At 39.3% G+C, this 16,652-nt stretch overlaps 1 protein-coding gene across 1 annotated transcript; it reads left to right on the forward strand.

The window, feature by feature from the left end:
* Nucleotides 1-524: 524 nt before the first annotated feature.
* On the forward strand, nucleotides 525-731 carry LOC126502750 (protein transport protein Sec61 subunit gamma-like). The gene has a single exon (XM_050143979.1). The coding sequence runs from the start codon at nucleotides 525-527 to the stop codon at nucleotides 729-731; it is 207 nt and encodes a 68-aa protein (XP_049999936.1).
* Nucleotides 732-16,652: the final 15,921 nt, after the last annotated feature.

The following is a 16,652-nucleotide window of genomic DNA, read 5'->3' on the forward strand; positions in this document are numbered from 1 at the left end:
TTAACACGTTCAGGTTAATGGATCTTCTTCCTTATTTTCCTCCTTTTCCCTTCCCTTTCATTCTTTCTTTCTTCTTTTCCTTTATTTCTTCTAAATTAGTTTACAGAATAACAGGTTCCCTTCATGCATTTTCATACATGAGGCTTTAGGTTAATGTTCCATGTACACTCCTTTCTCCCATCCTTTTGCCTTCTTTCTGTCTCAGTTGTAACCTGTAGCCTTCCATCCCTACCGTTACTCTAGTGTTTTCCTACCTGGTGTTTCTTCCAGCCTGCTCCTCCACTTGACGCCTGTTTTTTTGTTTGTTTGTTTGTTTGTTTTGTTTTATTTTGTTTTTGTTTGTTTGTTTTTTGTTTGTCTTCTTTGTGAACCTTTTCTCTTTTACTGGTCTATAACTCCTCTACTCATACTACTCTTGTGTAAATATGCATATTTAACAATTAGAAACCAAAGGTTTCATTGGACTCTATCCTCTCCTAAGCTACACGTCTCTGCCTCCTCAAACCACCATCTTGCAATCAGTCATGGATCGGGTAACGCAGTTTGTTGAGCCAAGTCGGCAGTTCGGAAAGGACTCAATTCGGCTGGTTAAAAGTTGCACCAAGCCCGACAGAAAAGAGCTCCAGAGGATTGCCATGGCCACAGCCATAAGATTTGCTATCATGGGATTCATTGGCTTCTTTGTGAAACTGAACCATAACCCTATTAATAAAACTATTGTGGGTGGCTGAGGGCTTTCTCTTCACAGGAACTAGGAGCAAATGAGGATATGAGAAGCTTATGAAGTAAACAAGTTGCCTGCATACTTTGTGTTTTTCTGTTTTTCCCCCTCCCAAGAGGTTTTGTATTTCTAAGCTAAAATTATTTCAGAATAAACATTTTTCTCATGGAAAATTCAATTGGAAACTAGGATCCACATATGAGAAAGAACATATGGTATTTACGGTATTTACCTTTCTGAGCCTTAGGTTGTCTTACTTGTTTGATTCATTTTTTCCTGAAAATTTCATTTTTCTTTATTTTTTCCTTCTTTATTGATTCTTTGTCTTTCACATCATGCTTCTCCATACCATTCATTTCCCTGTCCCTCAATTTCCAACTTCTGCCCTTTCAACTCCCCCCAAAAATAAAATAAAGTAAGATTTAAGAGAAAAAAAAAAGAAAAAAAAGAGAAGAAAAAGAATCAGTCTCATCACGGAGGCTGTAGTGTCACAGGGAGTCATGCAGTAAATCATTTTACCCGTATATCTTTACTTTCAAATGTTCACTGCCAAGAGTCATTGGTCTGATTTGTGGTCTCTGGTGTCTGCTATCCTATAGATGCTTCCCCTACTGGAACTCCTCTAGGCTATTCTGCCTTTGCCCTGTGTTGTGAACATCCTGCAGCTTTGGGTCTGCAGGACCGGTCCCTTCACGTGCTAGAGCAGATCACAGATGGGGTGGATATTGGAGTGGGTCAATTCATATCTCTGGTTCTGGGCCTGGGTAGTTGCAGAACTGGTCAACCCACCAGCTCTTCTCACCACCGGGGTGAGCTTTCCTGCATTGTCCTGGAAAATTCACTCCTTGCAGTGATGAGCAAGGGGCAGGACAAGTTTTCTTTCTTTCATGTCCTCGAGGTCAGATTTCCCACACCTACACCTTCAGGGTCAGCTCCACTATGTTGTTCAGGATTGGCATAGGGTCCCCTCTCCTGAGAACTGCAGCTGACGAGACGCAGGGATAGCGCTCCTTCTCTTAAAACCTCAGAGCCTACTGGGAAGGGAGTGCTGCCTCTTTCCCCCACCCATGCTGCCACATGACAGAAGTAATAGAAACAACTCTTCCATGCTCATAATTTTGGAGCTGGCTCACACACACCTTTGCCAACATGATTGACTCTATTGGGCTGCTCAGGAGAGGTGCAGAGCCTGCTCTCCCGAGTGTTGCAGCTGGTGGTAGGGAGGGACAGCTCTCCTGCTCTTATGACCTCAGGACCAGTTCTCTCACTTGCTTCAAGCATTGTTGGGCAGGTGGGAGCATTTTTCTTTGCATTGAATAAAATTCCACTGTGTATGTGTAATATATTTTCATGACTACATCAATGGTCTTTTTATCATGAAAAGAATAGCAATAGGTATGAATACATACGTGACTTGATATAATTTTTTATTGAAAAAAAAAAGATTTCCGCCTCCTCCCCGCCTCCCATTTCCCTCCCCGTCTCCCTTTCCCCCCCTCTTCCCTCTCCTCTCCCCCTCCCCCCACTCCTCTCCCCCTCCCTCTCCAGTCTGAGGGGCAGTCAGGGTTCCCTGCCCTGTGGAAAGTCCAAAGTCCTCCCCGCTCCATCTTGGTCTAGGAAGATGGACATCCAAACTGGCTAGGCTCCCACAAAGCCAGAACATGAAGTAGGATCAAAACCCAGTGGCATTGTCCTTGGCTTCTCAGCAGCCCTCATTGTCCGCCATATTCAGAGAGTCCGGGTTTTATCCCATGGTTTTTCAGTCGTAGTCCAGCTGGCCTTGGTGAGCTCACAATAGATCAGCCCCACTGTCTCCGTGGGTGGGTGCACCCCTCGTGGTCCTGACTTCTTTGCTCATATTTTCCCTCCTTCTGCTCCTCCTTGGGACATTGGTGCCATTTGTTTTTTAATGATGCCCATTCTGGCTGGAGTGAAGTGAAAATTTACAGTACTTTTAATTTGCATTTCCCTGATGGGTGATTGATCTGAGAAAAAGCAGGGACACTTCAAGATAAAGGTATAAACAAAAACTGCAAATAAACCCCCTATAGCACACAAAATTGTCCCAAGAGATGAAAATAGGACTACATCAAGTTAATTAAAACAGTTTACATAACAAAAGAAAGTGTTAGTGGATCTAAGAGACATCCAATAAAATGAGAAAATAGTTTGATGACTATTCCTTAGTGAAGGGTTTAATATTAAAAATATATAACAAACTAAACAATTAATTAAATACCAAACACTTCACACAATTCTTACAATCAATTTTGTAATTTTCTACAAGCCATAAACTTCTCTGAACATCTAAAGTTGCTCATATGTATCAATTTTTTTATTTTATGTATAAATAAACATATCATAAAGGCTCAATAAATTTGTCACAGAGATCAGGAAAGTGTTTTTTTCAGAAGTGCATTGCATCTTATTGGCTTCCAATGCATGTATTTGATCTACTATAAATGGGAACATTTTGTCAATGAACATCTTTCAATTCACAGCTCTTTCAATTAGGAAAGAAGACTTTTTTCCAAATTAAAGAGTTGTAGCAATAATGAAATAGAGAGGGACAGAGATTTTGCAAGTATTTTAGGGAGAGCAATTGATGAACATAAGGAAGAACAAAGGGTTTCCGGACTTCTCTGATCCCTGGACATGTGAAATATTAAATCTTTCCATCCATTTCCTTCACGTGTAGAACAATGTCTAAAAATTAAGCTGAACTTTTCACAATTCAAAAGAATATATTGTGAGATAATTTAAATAGAAAAGTTTTAATGGAAGTTCTTAGAAAAAGTACAGGCTGAATTATTTTTAAAACTTGAGATGGGAATGCAGCGAAGCTTACTAATGGAAATGAGGTCTACATCATAAAGGTGGTAAGGAGGTAATTTTCAGGAGATGGCAAGGCAGAAAGCAGAAACAAACATCACCAACCTTCTGGGAGCATCTCCCTCAGAAGCTGATGTATTCTGGATGATGAGCCTAACATCAGTAGCTTGCAAGCTGGAGACTTCCTGCAGATTCACTCTTACAAGGTCAGACCATAACACCAGCAGAAATCTCATATATTTTCAAGTACTCTGCAGATTCTCCATGGACTATTTGCTAGGAGGAAATCATAGAGAGGCTATACATTTTGGAAGAAGGCTGGTATGCAGAAGCTAAAAGAAGCACAGTAGAGGGAACACAAGAGTTAGACTATCCAGAGTTTTACCCCTTATTATGCTAAGATCTGTATTACAAAGGCATTGAAGTATGTCAGTACAGAACGTTTTATGAAAAACTGCCAGTACCATACTTACTCCTTCAGCAATAGCATCCTTCAGATCATGTGAAGGATTTTTCTGGAGATACCCAGGAATGTTGTGTATCTAAGAACATGTGGATATGTCTCAAAAAGGATAAAGAAAGATGGCATAGGATAACCAAACTTCTTGATTCTACATCTGTGTAACACTTGAAGACACGGAATTGGTTGGTTCCTCTGAGATACAGCAGACAGCTGTAGCCACCACCTATTTCTAAAAACTTAGGTATGGTCTCTTGCCTTTCTCTATCTCATGGTTCTGGAGTTTTATCATCTTTCTGGAGCCCCTGCTGTGGTAAATTCTACAGTAGGAATTCTTTCCTGTGATGTGCTTCATGTTAAAGACAACCTAAGATATTTATTTTTATTATTTAACATGCTTACTTAATACTGACTTCCTAAATTTAGCTCTGTGATATCTTTCCTTGATTGTAAACTTGACTACATCTGGAAAGAACTACAATCCAGAAATGGAACTGAATCAATTATCTGGTACAGAATCGAATGGAACCTTGATGAGAAAGTTAATTGTAAACAACTGCAGTATTAGGAAGGTTACCACATATTAATGAGTTTTCTATCCAGGGACCTCAACACATTCCTAGAACCAGGAAACGAAAAGCCACCATGGAAGATGGTAGAAAAATGGTCTTAAGTAAAACCTACCCAGTATTCTTCAAGGCAAAACCTATTCTCCATAACTATTGAAATTTAAAAGGACTTTCTAAATCCCTGATTTCTATATGGGTAGAAGAAGGTTGTTTCTGTATCTACGTCTGTTCTCACTTGCCTGTTCCACTTAAGGAAAGATGATGCCACACACGTTGCATAACTAGTGTAGAGGCATAAAACTCTTAACAGGCAGGCATGATTTTAAGCTCAGGTGATTCACCTTCTCCACAACTAGGACACAGAGCCTGCAGAATAAAGTGACTGTTCCCAAAAAGCTGCCAGGAATTCATTCTTTCTTTTTTTTTCTGTTCTCTCTTTTTTTTTTTTTTTTTTTTTTTTTTTTTTTTTTTTTTTTTTTTTTTGAGACAGGGTCAGGAACTCTTTCTTTCAAAAGGTACTTTTTGTCTTGTCTCCTAACTTGGAGAGGAACATTCATCAACAGAAACAAAACAAACATTTCAAAAACCTTCTTTGGCATCTACAGCTAAATTATATCATGAACCACTTCAGTTCTGGGTATTCCCAGAGTACATTTTAAAGGACATAGTTTAATTAAAGCATTAAGACCCAAAGGTATGCTATCACTAAGAAGTAAACTTCTGTTTCAAATATTTAGATGCTATAGAAGTACGTGAATGGAGAGAACTGTCACTCTAAAATGAGGATGAAGAAAGGTATTCATCAGACAAATAAATTTATGTAACTATATTAATAAAGAGGTGAGACATAATGATAAAATGGTCTATGCCCAGAAGTAGAAAATAAGCTTAAATATTTCTTATCAAAAATACACATTAAAAGTTACATAATAACACCTATAATATACTTAAATGTTTGAAAAGTAACCTACGTAAGTCCGTGCAGTATATTGGTCAGGAAAGATATATTAAGTTACCTCAAAAATATTGTGAATTCATACCAGGAGATGAGTGAGTGTGTGCCTCTAACCCTTACACTTAGAGGAAGAGACAAGAGGATGGCAACTTCAAGGATGCTTTGCGCTAATAGCAAGACACTCTTAATAAACACGAACTGGGAAAACATTTCAATGTTAAGACAGTTCAGTTTGTCTCATCCCTATGTTCTTAGTCTCTTTGGTCCTGAAGAGTAGTTTGTAGGCTACTGAAAGAAAAGCATGGGCATCAACCCAGACACAAATCATTTGACCTACAATGTGTCCTGCCTGGAAAATATGCTAGGGCAAGTTAGCAGAGAAACTGTGGGAGTAGCCAACTGACATCCAATTTAACTTAAGGCCCACTCCATGAGAAGGAACCAACACCTGGCACTGCTTGAGTAACCAACAATCAAAGATGAGATAGCCCAGAGACCTAGGAAAAATGTAATAATATTGGGTCCAAAAATCGATAAAATGATTCCTAATGATATTCTGTGCTACTCATATATCAGTAAGTATCAATAAAAGGACTCCTAATGGTATAACGCTATACTAATAAATCATTGTCTTATCAAATCATCAACATAAGCTTTCACAAGCTCCAGATGGTAGTAGATGCAAAGACCCACAGCCAAACATTATGCAGAGAGGGAGAGTTTAAATTGCAGGTGCCCATTAAATCATTCACCTCAGAACTCAGGGAATCCCAGGAGAAAGGAGGCAGGAAGATTTTCATAGCCAGATGGGAGGGAGGACAGGAGCAGAATACAGCCCTCTGAATTAATGAAGCAAGATGCTTATAAGCTCTCAGAGACCTAGGCAGCAAGCATAGGGTCTAAATATGTCAGCACCAGGTCCTCCGCATATATATTACAACCTTTAGCTTAGTACTTTTATGTTTTACTGTTTTCTGACTCTTGTACCTTGTCTTGGGACTCATAACCCCTTTTTGGGTTGAGGTGTCCAACTAATTTTGCTTCATCTTATTACATTTTATTCTTTTATGCTTATTTTATATCTTTCAGAAGCCCATTCTTTTGGCTGAGAGAGAGAGAAAGAGAGGGAATCCAGAGAGGAGAGAAGGTGGGGAAGAACCTGGAGGAATTTAGGGAGTGGAAACTATGATCAACTAGTGTGTGGAAAAAGAATCTGTTTTCCATAAAAGAAAAACAAAAAATTCTAAAAGAAAAAAATTTACAGCTTCAGAAAAGTCCATAAGTAATTACAGTTTGTCTCTGAAGAAATCATGTTTTACTGGTCCCTATTTTTCTCTATTCAACAAAAGTCATACTGTAGTTGACATGAAAACCTTTTTACTCTTGGTGTTCATGCTAGATACATGGAGTTATAATCACATGCACAATGTCTTCATTCTCTTAGTCTGTTAAATCTTTTCCTAACTTCATTTTTATTTCAAAAGTGAGAATTATTTATTCCTTTTCTAGAAGTATTTATATTCTATTGCAATCATATTCAAAGTAATTTTCTACACACATAGGAGAGGGTCTAGATCATGACTCATACAAATATTATACCTAGTCCCACATCTGAAGGCAATGCACATTGTTATTTAATTCATAACCACACTCTCCTGGATGCTGTTCTTTTGGGAAACATATACTAGAGTGCATTTAAGTTAGACATCTGCTTTGTCTAGACATAGAGCTATAGGGAGACTTATTCCCTGTGAAGTTGTCCTGAAAACTGTACAACAGAGACAATTAAAATCACTGCAGGAGCAGCCTTTATATTCCCATGTGCACTTCTGCTTTCTTCCTTCCTTCCTTTCTTTTCTGTTAAAAAATAAGTCCTCTCCTCCAAAACAGCTAGCATAGGAATAATCTGTGCATTTCTCAACTAAATGTTCATTTTGATTTTTTTTAAATTTCATTATTATGCATGCGTGTGTGTGTGTGTGTGTGTGTGTGTGTGTGTGCGTGTGTACGTGCCTGCCTGCCTGCCTGCCTGTCTGTCTGTCTGTGTGCCAAAAGAGACATGTCAGGGGACGTATGAAAGCTATAGTGCACATGTTGAGATCCGAGAACAATTTCAAGCATCAGCTTTTCTTTCTACTCTTATGTGGCTTCTGATTATTGATTAACGTCACCAGTTTAAACTGCAAGCTACTTAATCGGCTGAGCCACGTGATGGCTAGGTTTTTCTTGTCAGAGTGACTACATCTGGGATGAACTACAATCCAGAAACAGAGAGTGTACTTGTGACCCAGATCTTGAGGAAGGAAAACAACATGCTTTTTTATTTTCTGGATCTTGATACATGATAACAAACACCTTTATTATCATGTATGGAATTTACTCAGAAGGTCTTGTTTTTTTGTTTTTGTTTTTTTCTACTTCCCATGTAGATTAGAGCAATGTATGTCTCTCTTAGGGTTCTCATTGTTCTCTAGCTTCCTGGGATTGTAAATTGTAAGCTGGTTTTCTTTGCTTTATGTCTAAAAGCCACTTATAAGTGAGTAATATGATCATTTTCTTTCTGGGTCTGTGTTACCTCATTCAATATGATGTTCTCTAGATCCATCCATTTGCCCACAAATTTCAAGATGTCCTTTTTTTTTACCACTATGTAGTACTCTATTTGTGTAAATATACCACATTTTCCTTATTAATTCTTCAATTGAGGGGCATTTAGGTTGTTTCCTCATTCTGGTTATGACAAACAATGCTGCTATCACCATAGTTGAGCACATGCCCTTATGGTACGATTGAGCATCCTTTGGGTATATACCCAAAAGTGGTATTGATGAGTCTTGAGGAAGGTTGTTTGCTAATTTTCCGAGAAATCACCACACTGATATCTAAAGGACTGTACCAGCTTGCATTCCCACCAGCAATGCAGGAGTGTTCCCTTTACTTCACATCCAGTCCAGCATAAGTTGTCATCAGTATTTTTGATGACATTCTTAGGGGTGTAAGATGGATTCTCAAAGTTGTTTTGATTTGCATTTCTCTGATGGCTAAGAATGTTGAGCATTTCCTTAAGTGTCTTTCAGCCATTTTAGATTTATCTGTATTTGAAACTTATGAAAGTTTGAGGGAAAATAAGGAAAATGATACTGCTGGTAGGTTTTGATATTAATTATCTCTGAATAAATTGATAAATGATAGTAATAAGCTCTTATGATACAATTCAGAATATGCTGAAGAATTACAGTGAGCTACAGTGAAGAAGCTGACCAGCTACAGCAAATAAACAATCTAATTGTTTTTAAGTGCACCTTGGAAGAAAGTCCTCTCTCCAGCAGTCCTCTCTCCAGCAGTCACAGAGCTCAAGTTGCAGAAAATCAAACCAAAGCCTTCATTATAAGTTTGGCTGAATTACAGCAAAAACTCAAGTCTCAGCCTCAAAGGCTGTCGGTGACTAAAGTAAGACTATTAATTGGTAAAAAATGGGCTCCTATAACCTCAAATGGGATCATGTGGGAGGACATCATTGAAGTTGAGAAATTTGAACATTCAAGTTCCCAAGCATTTATTGTACCTGAGAAAAAAGTTCCCACCAAGTCATAAAGTAGGATATGCACAGAAACAATCTATTATCAAGTGGACATGGTATATGCAAAATCAAGCCCTCCAGCAGGTCTTAAAGGCACAAGCAAGTTATATAAAAAAGTTTCCCAAAAGTATATGATTTCTCTTTCTGATACAATGCACTATACCACCAAGCATGCACCTATAGCCTCATGGCAGGTTTCCTCTCATCAGTTGCCTAAGGAAGAGGAGACTAGGGTTTAGTTTACTGATGGTTCTTCACATGATGCTGGCACTACCCAAAGTGGACAGTTGCAGCATTATAACCCGGAAAAATACCTGGGAAAAGAAATCTTTGGGCAGTACACGTGGTACTGCAGGGTATTTTTTGGAAGGAGAAGTGAACAGACATGCAATTGTCCACTGGCTTGATGGTCAGGGACTTGAAAAGAGCATGACTGGAAAATTGGTGAGAAAGTCATCTGGAGAAGAAGTGGGTGATACCTCTCTCCAAATGGGCAAAGGATATGACAATACTTGTGTCTCATGTAAATGCTCACCAAGAGGTGGCTTCAGCTGAGGAGGTATGATAATCAAGTCAATAGGATGACCCATTCTGTGGACAGTCAGCTTCTCCCCCAAGCGATTCTGTTCATTGCTCAACGGGCACATGAAAAAACTGGCCATGGTGGCTGAGATGTGGGATATTCATGGGCTCAAAACCATAGATTTCCACTCACTATGTCTGACCTGGATGCAGTTCCTGCTGAGGGCCAGATCTTCCAACAGCAGAAAACAACACTGAATGCCAGATATGGCACCATTCCTGGGGTGATCAATGAGCAACCTAGTGGCCGGTTGACTACATTGGACCACCTCCTCCATGGAAAGGGCAGTAGTTTGTCCTTACTGATGTAGCTATTTATTCTGTTTATGGATTTTTCTTTCTTGCATATAATGTTTGTGCCAAAATCACAGTTCATGGACCTACAGAATGTGTTATTCACTGTCATGGCCTTCTCCACTGTATTGCTTCTACACAGCCAGGGAAGGACAACAGTGGGCGCATGATCATGGAATCTACTGGTCTTATCAGGTTCCCCACCATCCTGATACAACTGGCCTGCTAGAAAGGTGGAATAGTGCGGCGAACTCCCTGACCAGCAGGAAAGAACAGCCACCAGACGAGGATTCTTTCCAAATCATGCTTTATTGGAGCCTCTTGGTTATAGGGAGAGCAGAAAGCAAGGGGCCCCAAGCTCTGAGCTGCAGCTGCTTATATAGGGAGTCTGCCTAGCAACCTTTTATATTTTGATACTTTGATATTTTGATACTTTAACTGCTTTTTTGGAGACCCACCGGCCAGAAAGAAAGCAGGGGAACATCCTTGTCAATTACAGACCACAAGGAAGTTCCCCTGCTGGTCAGGGGGAGTGTGGGCAGCTAGATCACAACAACTCACCCTGTTTTCTGGTGGAAGAACTGCAACCTTAATATGGCGTTATTTATCAAGCAAGGCCAGGGCCAAATGCCATCTTGTAATGGCAGCCACTCAAATCGGCTCCCAGCAGAATAGCCTTTTGAAGACGCAGCAATAGGACCAATTAGGCATCAACAGCTTGGAGAACTGAGAAGGGTTCCCTAAAAGGCAGAATATGCTTGGAATAATCATCCAATATGTGGTACTCTTTCTTTTATAGCCTGGATCCTAGGGTCCAGGAATCAAAAGGTGGTGAAAGGAATAGTTCCACTCACTATCACCCCTAATGACCCACACCAGGAAAGCTTTTGCTTCCTTTTCCTGAAACCCTAAATTCTGTTGGCCTGGAAGTACTGGTTCTGGAGGGAGAAGTGCTCCTTCCTACCTGGAGCTGCAACAAACATTCCATTGAACTGGAAGCTCAGGCTGCCCCCTGGTCACTTTGGGTGTTTTATGCCCTTACGCCAGCAATATGAGAATGAATAGGATTGTTAGGAGCAGTGATAGATCCAGATTACAATAGGGAAATTGAATTCCCTCTCCGTAATGGAGGTAAGAAGGATTATGTCTCTAGTGCAAGAGTTCTTTTAAGGCATCTTTTTATGCTACCATTCTCTGTGATTAAAATTAATGAGAAGCTACAACAGCCTAATCCAGGCAGGATTACAAAGGGCACAGATGCCTCAGGAATGAAAGTATGCACTTGCGGATGTACAAGATATAGTTGTATTGTGTTAAGCCTAATTATGTCCTGGTTAAATATCTAATGCATTTTCAATTGTACATAGGATGGTTGTATTGTGTTTAGCATTATTATGACCTGGTTATCGCTTTTATTTGGAAAATAGTCATGACATAAGGAGATATGATTGTGTGTCAAGTTGACAAGAGGTAAATAGTGATGGCTATTCTTGGTTGTCAACCTGCCTATATCTAGAATGAACTACATTCCAGAAATGGGGGGGGGGCACACTTGTGATCCGAATCATGAGGCAGATAGACAACATGCCTGATGTGGTCCAGATCTTGAGGTTAGAAGACACACACCTTTAAACCAAATCGCAAATTCTGATGAAGGCCGACTAAGGACAATGGAAAAATGAAGAGTTTGTTCTTTGCCTACTTGCCCTTGCCTTATCAGTACATTCATTCCTCCACTGGTTTTGGAGCCTACTTCTTTGGGACTCCTGTAAATTCAGAAGACCAGCTGAAACACCCAATCTTGTGCAACTGAGCAACTCTAGATTCCTGAACTTTCCATTCACAGCTAGATATTGTTGGACTGTAGATTGTAAGTCATTCCCACAAATTCACACACACACACATACACACACACACACACACACACACACACACACACAGACCACTAACCTGTTCCAAATCATTGCGCAGATATTTATTGGTTTTGAATGTTCTTCCTAGCTTAGGCACACTTTTGGCTAGCTCTTTAACTACATTGACATGTTTATCTATCTACCTTTTGCATTGGAGATTATTACCTTTCTTACTTCTGTATATCCCACTCTCACTGCTTCTCTACGTCTGACTGGCATCTCCCACTTCTCTCCTCCTTCTCTATTTCTTTACCCTCCTCTTATGAAGCCGAGATTTCTTCTTCTATTTATTCTCTCTGCTTGGCAGCCTCACCTATTCTTTCTCTGCCTAACTATTGGCCATTTGGATATATTAAGTCAATGTGGTCCCTTAGGCAGGCAAGGGGAAACAAATGCAACACATCTTTTCATAATTAAACTAATACGGCATGAAAAACACATGTTTCTTTACACAGTTTAAGTAATATTCTGCAGCATCAGCAAATGTAGCACATCTTTACATAGTTAAAATAGCATTATACAATATATACATAAATATATATATATGTTAAATAGAGACTGATATATAAACAGACAGACAGAAAGACAGACATAGATGAGAGAAATACTCATTTTATAAGTTCTGTGACTCTATAGAACCCTGACTATATTACAATACTTGAACTAGAAACTCTCACTAAAAATTTTGTAGTAAATGCTGAGTAGATAAATAAATATATGTGTTTGAACCTTGGTGATACTGTGTGAGAGATTTGCCCAGTTACTCTAGAGAGTTTCTTCCCGTAGCAATGAGATCACTGGTGCCTGAAAATTGCTGCAGTTCTTGGAAAGTTTGGTGGCATGGGAGGCCCTTTTGTCCATGTGCAGCTTTCATTGGTTAATAAAGAAACTGTGTTGGGCCTGTTGATAGGGTAGACCTTATGTAGGCAAGGAAAATTCAATGGAATGCTGGGAGGAAGAAGGCAGAGTAAGAGAGATGCCATGGATCCGCCTGAGACAGACGCTGGGAATTTTACCCAGTAAGCCACTGCCACGTGGCGATTCAAAGATGAATAGAAATGGGTTAAATTAAGGTGTAAGAATTATCCAATAAGAAACTAGAGCTAATGGGCCAAGTAGCGATTTAATTAATACAGTTTTTGTGTGGTTATTATGGGGCTAAATTAGCTGGGCGGCTGGGACAAACAAGCAGCCCCTCCCTTGCAACAGTTTGGTTGTTTTTTCACCTTGTTGAGTATGAGGACTGCTGTATAGGGAAGCCTCTGGAGGTTTGGATGGGAGACAGATTATAGCAAGAAAAAGAAAATAAAGTCAGTGATTTGGTTGAGTTCTTTCTTCTGGAACTAGAGACCTATTGAGTTTAGGAGTGTACCTGCCAAAAATAGAGAGAGGGTCCATCTTTAGCTCCCCAAGCACTGGGTATAATTACTTAAACCTGCAGTACCAGAATTTAGGAGGTAGGAACAAAGGTATCCAAAATTCAAAATCATGCTGGCTGCACAGCAATTTTAAAGCCAGTGTGGGTTAAATAAGACCCTATCTTAAGAAAAAAAAAAGGAATACATTATTTTTCTGTGCATCTTAACTGCTAGAAAACTGCAGCCACTGCTCACTGCTTGCTTGTCTCACAAATCTGCATACAAAATTTGTTCTGGGGGAGAACTTCTGTCTTCTGACTAAAATACAATACTGCAAGAAAGGATAAAGTTGTATTTTGTGCCCAGAGTGACAATAATAAAATATGCTAAAATTACTGAGAAATATTTATGAATAAGATTGAGGTCACCAGTAATGGAGATTACTCTCATCAGCAAGAATCAATAACCAACAGTAACTGGGCCTAATTTCCTAGTATAAGCCACAGGTATAATTTTAGATAATTTCCAGAAATATCTCTTAAGTCACGTGGCACATAGTTATTTTAATCATTTGATCTAAATGCAACAACTTTAAGGAGTACAGGCAAAAGAAAAGCTCCAGGCTCAACAAAACTCTAAAAATGATGCCATCTTATGAAAAATTGCTTTCAAAAAAGGATCATGGAAAACTTAACTTTTGAGTTTTTCTAATTAAACAGCATTATGCATATTCAGTTGTTGTCTGAGAAGCACATATACCATTACTGAAATTGCTGCTCAAATTTAGGAAACTGATGAAAATTGAGCTCATAAAAATTTAATGCTCTGAAATCTAAGTGTGGAATATATAGTTAGGGTGTAGTTGTTTAGAGGAACCATATTAAGTCTAGCAAAAGAAATAACACTTAGCCTTACTGACTAATCTTAAAGAGAGTGAATACGTAGATCTCGTGTTTTCAGATACAAAGTAAAAATGGTTTAGGGCAGGCTTGACTATATCAAGAAGGAAGAGTCACAGTCCAGAGCTTTGGGATAACCATGCAGTTGCTCAAAGTGGATTCATGAAGAACTAATGGAGAACTGACACTGTGGAGGAATAGGCTATTATATGGTAAAGTAGGCCTGGACATTTTGTCTTTATAAAATTCATCAATTCTTGTGATGTTCACCAGCTAGCCAGACAATATGAGTAGATTACTTTGTGACTCTGAAGCCAAGAAGAGCAGAGAAGCCACAGAAAGGATTATTTAAATAATCATTTAGTAACACATGGCCCTTCTAATCTTTTGCAATGGATTAAATGGAAAAGCTGTCAGATTAAATAATATAATGGTTTAAAATGCAAGTTAAAGTTTTGAGAAAAGTGATAGTGTACTAAACCAAGAATGCGAAAAATAAATATCCCATGGGCTCTTGAGATGGCTCAGTGGGTAAGAGGGTTGGTCATTAAGTCTGACAACCTGAGTTCAATTTTTGGCATCCACCTGGCAGAAGAAGAAAGCTGAGTATTAAAAGGTATCTGATATCAACACTGGTGTTGTGGTGTGCAGAAACTCTCTCTCTCTCTCCCTTCCTCCCCTCCCCTCTCTCTCTCACACACATACACACTAACACAGACACACACACAAATATGTAAAATGCTTCCAAAAGACATAATATCCCTTGTTGCCAGTTATAAGAATAGTTTAAGAGTGAGAACTGCTCTGCCCTGTATTATCCTGTGGAAGTGACATTCCACTCACTTCTTGATTTTCCCAATGGGACTGATGCTCTGCTGTGTGTATACTTTGCTTTGTTGCAGGATATTTGTTTACATTATGTGAATATGTGTCACTGTGATTATTTTTAATAAATAGTTGAATGGCCAATAGCTCATCAGGAGATATTATGTGAGACTTCTAGGCAGAGATAGGAACTCTGGGAAGAAGAGAGGTAGGACCTCGCAGCGAGACACGAAGGAAGTCAGATGTACAAGAGGCACCAGGACTGTATTTGTCTTATGTTGTTAGAAGCAGGGCCTGCCAGACTTCAGAAGCTACCTTGTGTTAGGAATCTGTAGGAAGATAAGTGTACCTTGGCTTGAGCAGCTAAACAGTCTATTCTATTTGATTATTTGTCCATGTCTAAGATCTTCAGGTTAGATGAAAAGAAGATTTTCCCAGTAGTTAGCACTTTCACTTGCTGATGTGAACATTGTTCTGTATCTATCTGTCCTCTGTCTTCTTTGGAGGAGAAGGGGTGCTGCTCTAAGGAGCCAGTCTGTCTCTCTGTTATGAAGATTCCTTTAATAAATGAACATTTATGTGCCATAATACCTGGATCTGTGAGCACTTGAGGGCTGTTTATCAAGGTATAGGTAAATTATAACTGAAGTATAGGATCTGCCTGGAGAGCTGAGTACAATTTGACTGTACTGGTTTCTGACTTAGTAGATGAGATTTATACTTGTGAGAGACAAAGAAGAAAAAAATGTTTGCAACAGAAGCTTAATGGTAAAACTGATGATAGTGGAGAACAGCTCACATGAAAGGCTGCAGGCTAGCTTTCAAAACATTTTTTAACAGTAAGCACATGTACAGATAAATATAGTTGAATTTAAATTCTATGCACATATACACACAGAGTTAAAGCTAACTTATGTTCATACATAAAGTTAACTCAAAAGTCACATGCATGCACACATGAACATATTAAACAGGAGTTGGGTGAAATGGATGCTTTGTGGGCCCTACCAAAAGCATGTCACTACACAAAACTCACATGTAACAGAGTCAGTAAGAGTCTATAAATAGAGACAAAAACATAAGTAAAACGTGAGACAAAGCAAGGATTACCTCAGTAAAGATGTTGACTTAGTTACCTAACCTGTCCTCAGACAAGATGGCAGTGAGGTCATCTGACCTGACCTCTTTGCCCTTAGTCAAGATGATGGTGGCCACATGTTTCACAGAGAAACCACGTTTTCAGAAGCACGGAGGGAATTTTAAACAGAAATAACAAGAGAGACATAGAGGCTGTTTAGAACATATGTTTAAAACAGAAACACATGTGTTTGGCCAGACCATTTACACATTGTTTCATATATGAAATAGACAGGAAAGTTAATCAGTACCACCAGCTGCTGCAGCCAGCCTCTACAGGGAGCGAGGGCTGGGGGTAGAATAGCAGCAGAAGATCCAGCAGGTTTTGCTGGTTCCCGCAGGGTCAGCAGTAGTGGTGGTAGAGACAGAATGGGAGCAAAAAAAGGAATTGGAGTGAGAAAAGGAACATTTACAGGGAGGAATGAAGGTGGGACAGCCAAGTAAAAAGAAAAAAAGTTAGGCACAAGATGCCAGCTGGACAGAGTTAAGCATGGCTGGATAGAAACTTTTTGATCTGCCTGTTTGCT

The sequence above is a fragment of the Alexandromys fortis genome, unplaced genomic scaffold (genome assembly GCF_014885135.2).
Source record: "Alexandromys fortis isolate MF-2015 unplaced genomic scaffold, M_Fortis_MF-2015_v1.1 scaffold_1, whole genome shotgun sequence".
Lineage (NCBI taxonomy): Eukaryota > Metazoa > Chordata > Mammalia > Rodentia > Cricetidae > Alexandromys > Alexandromys fortis.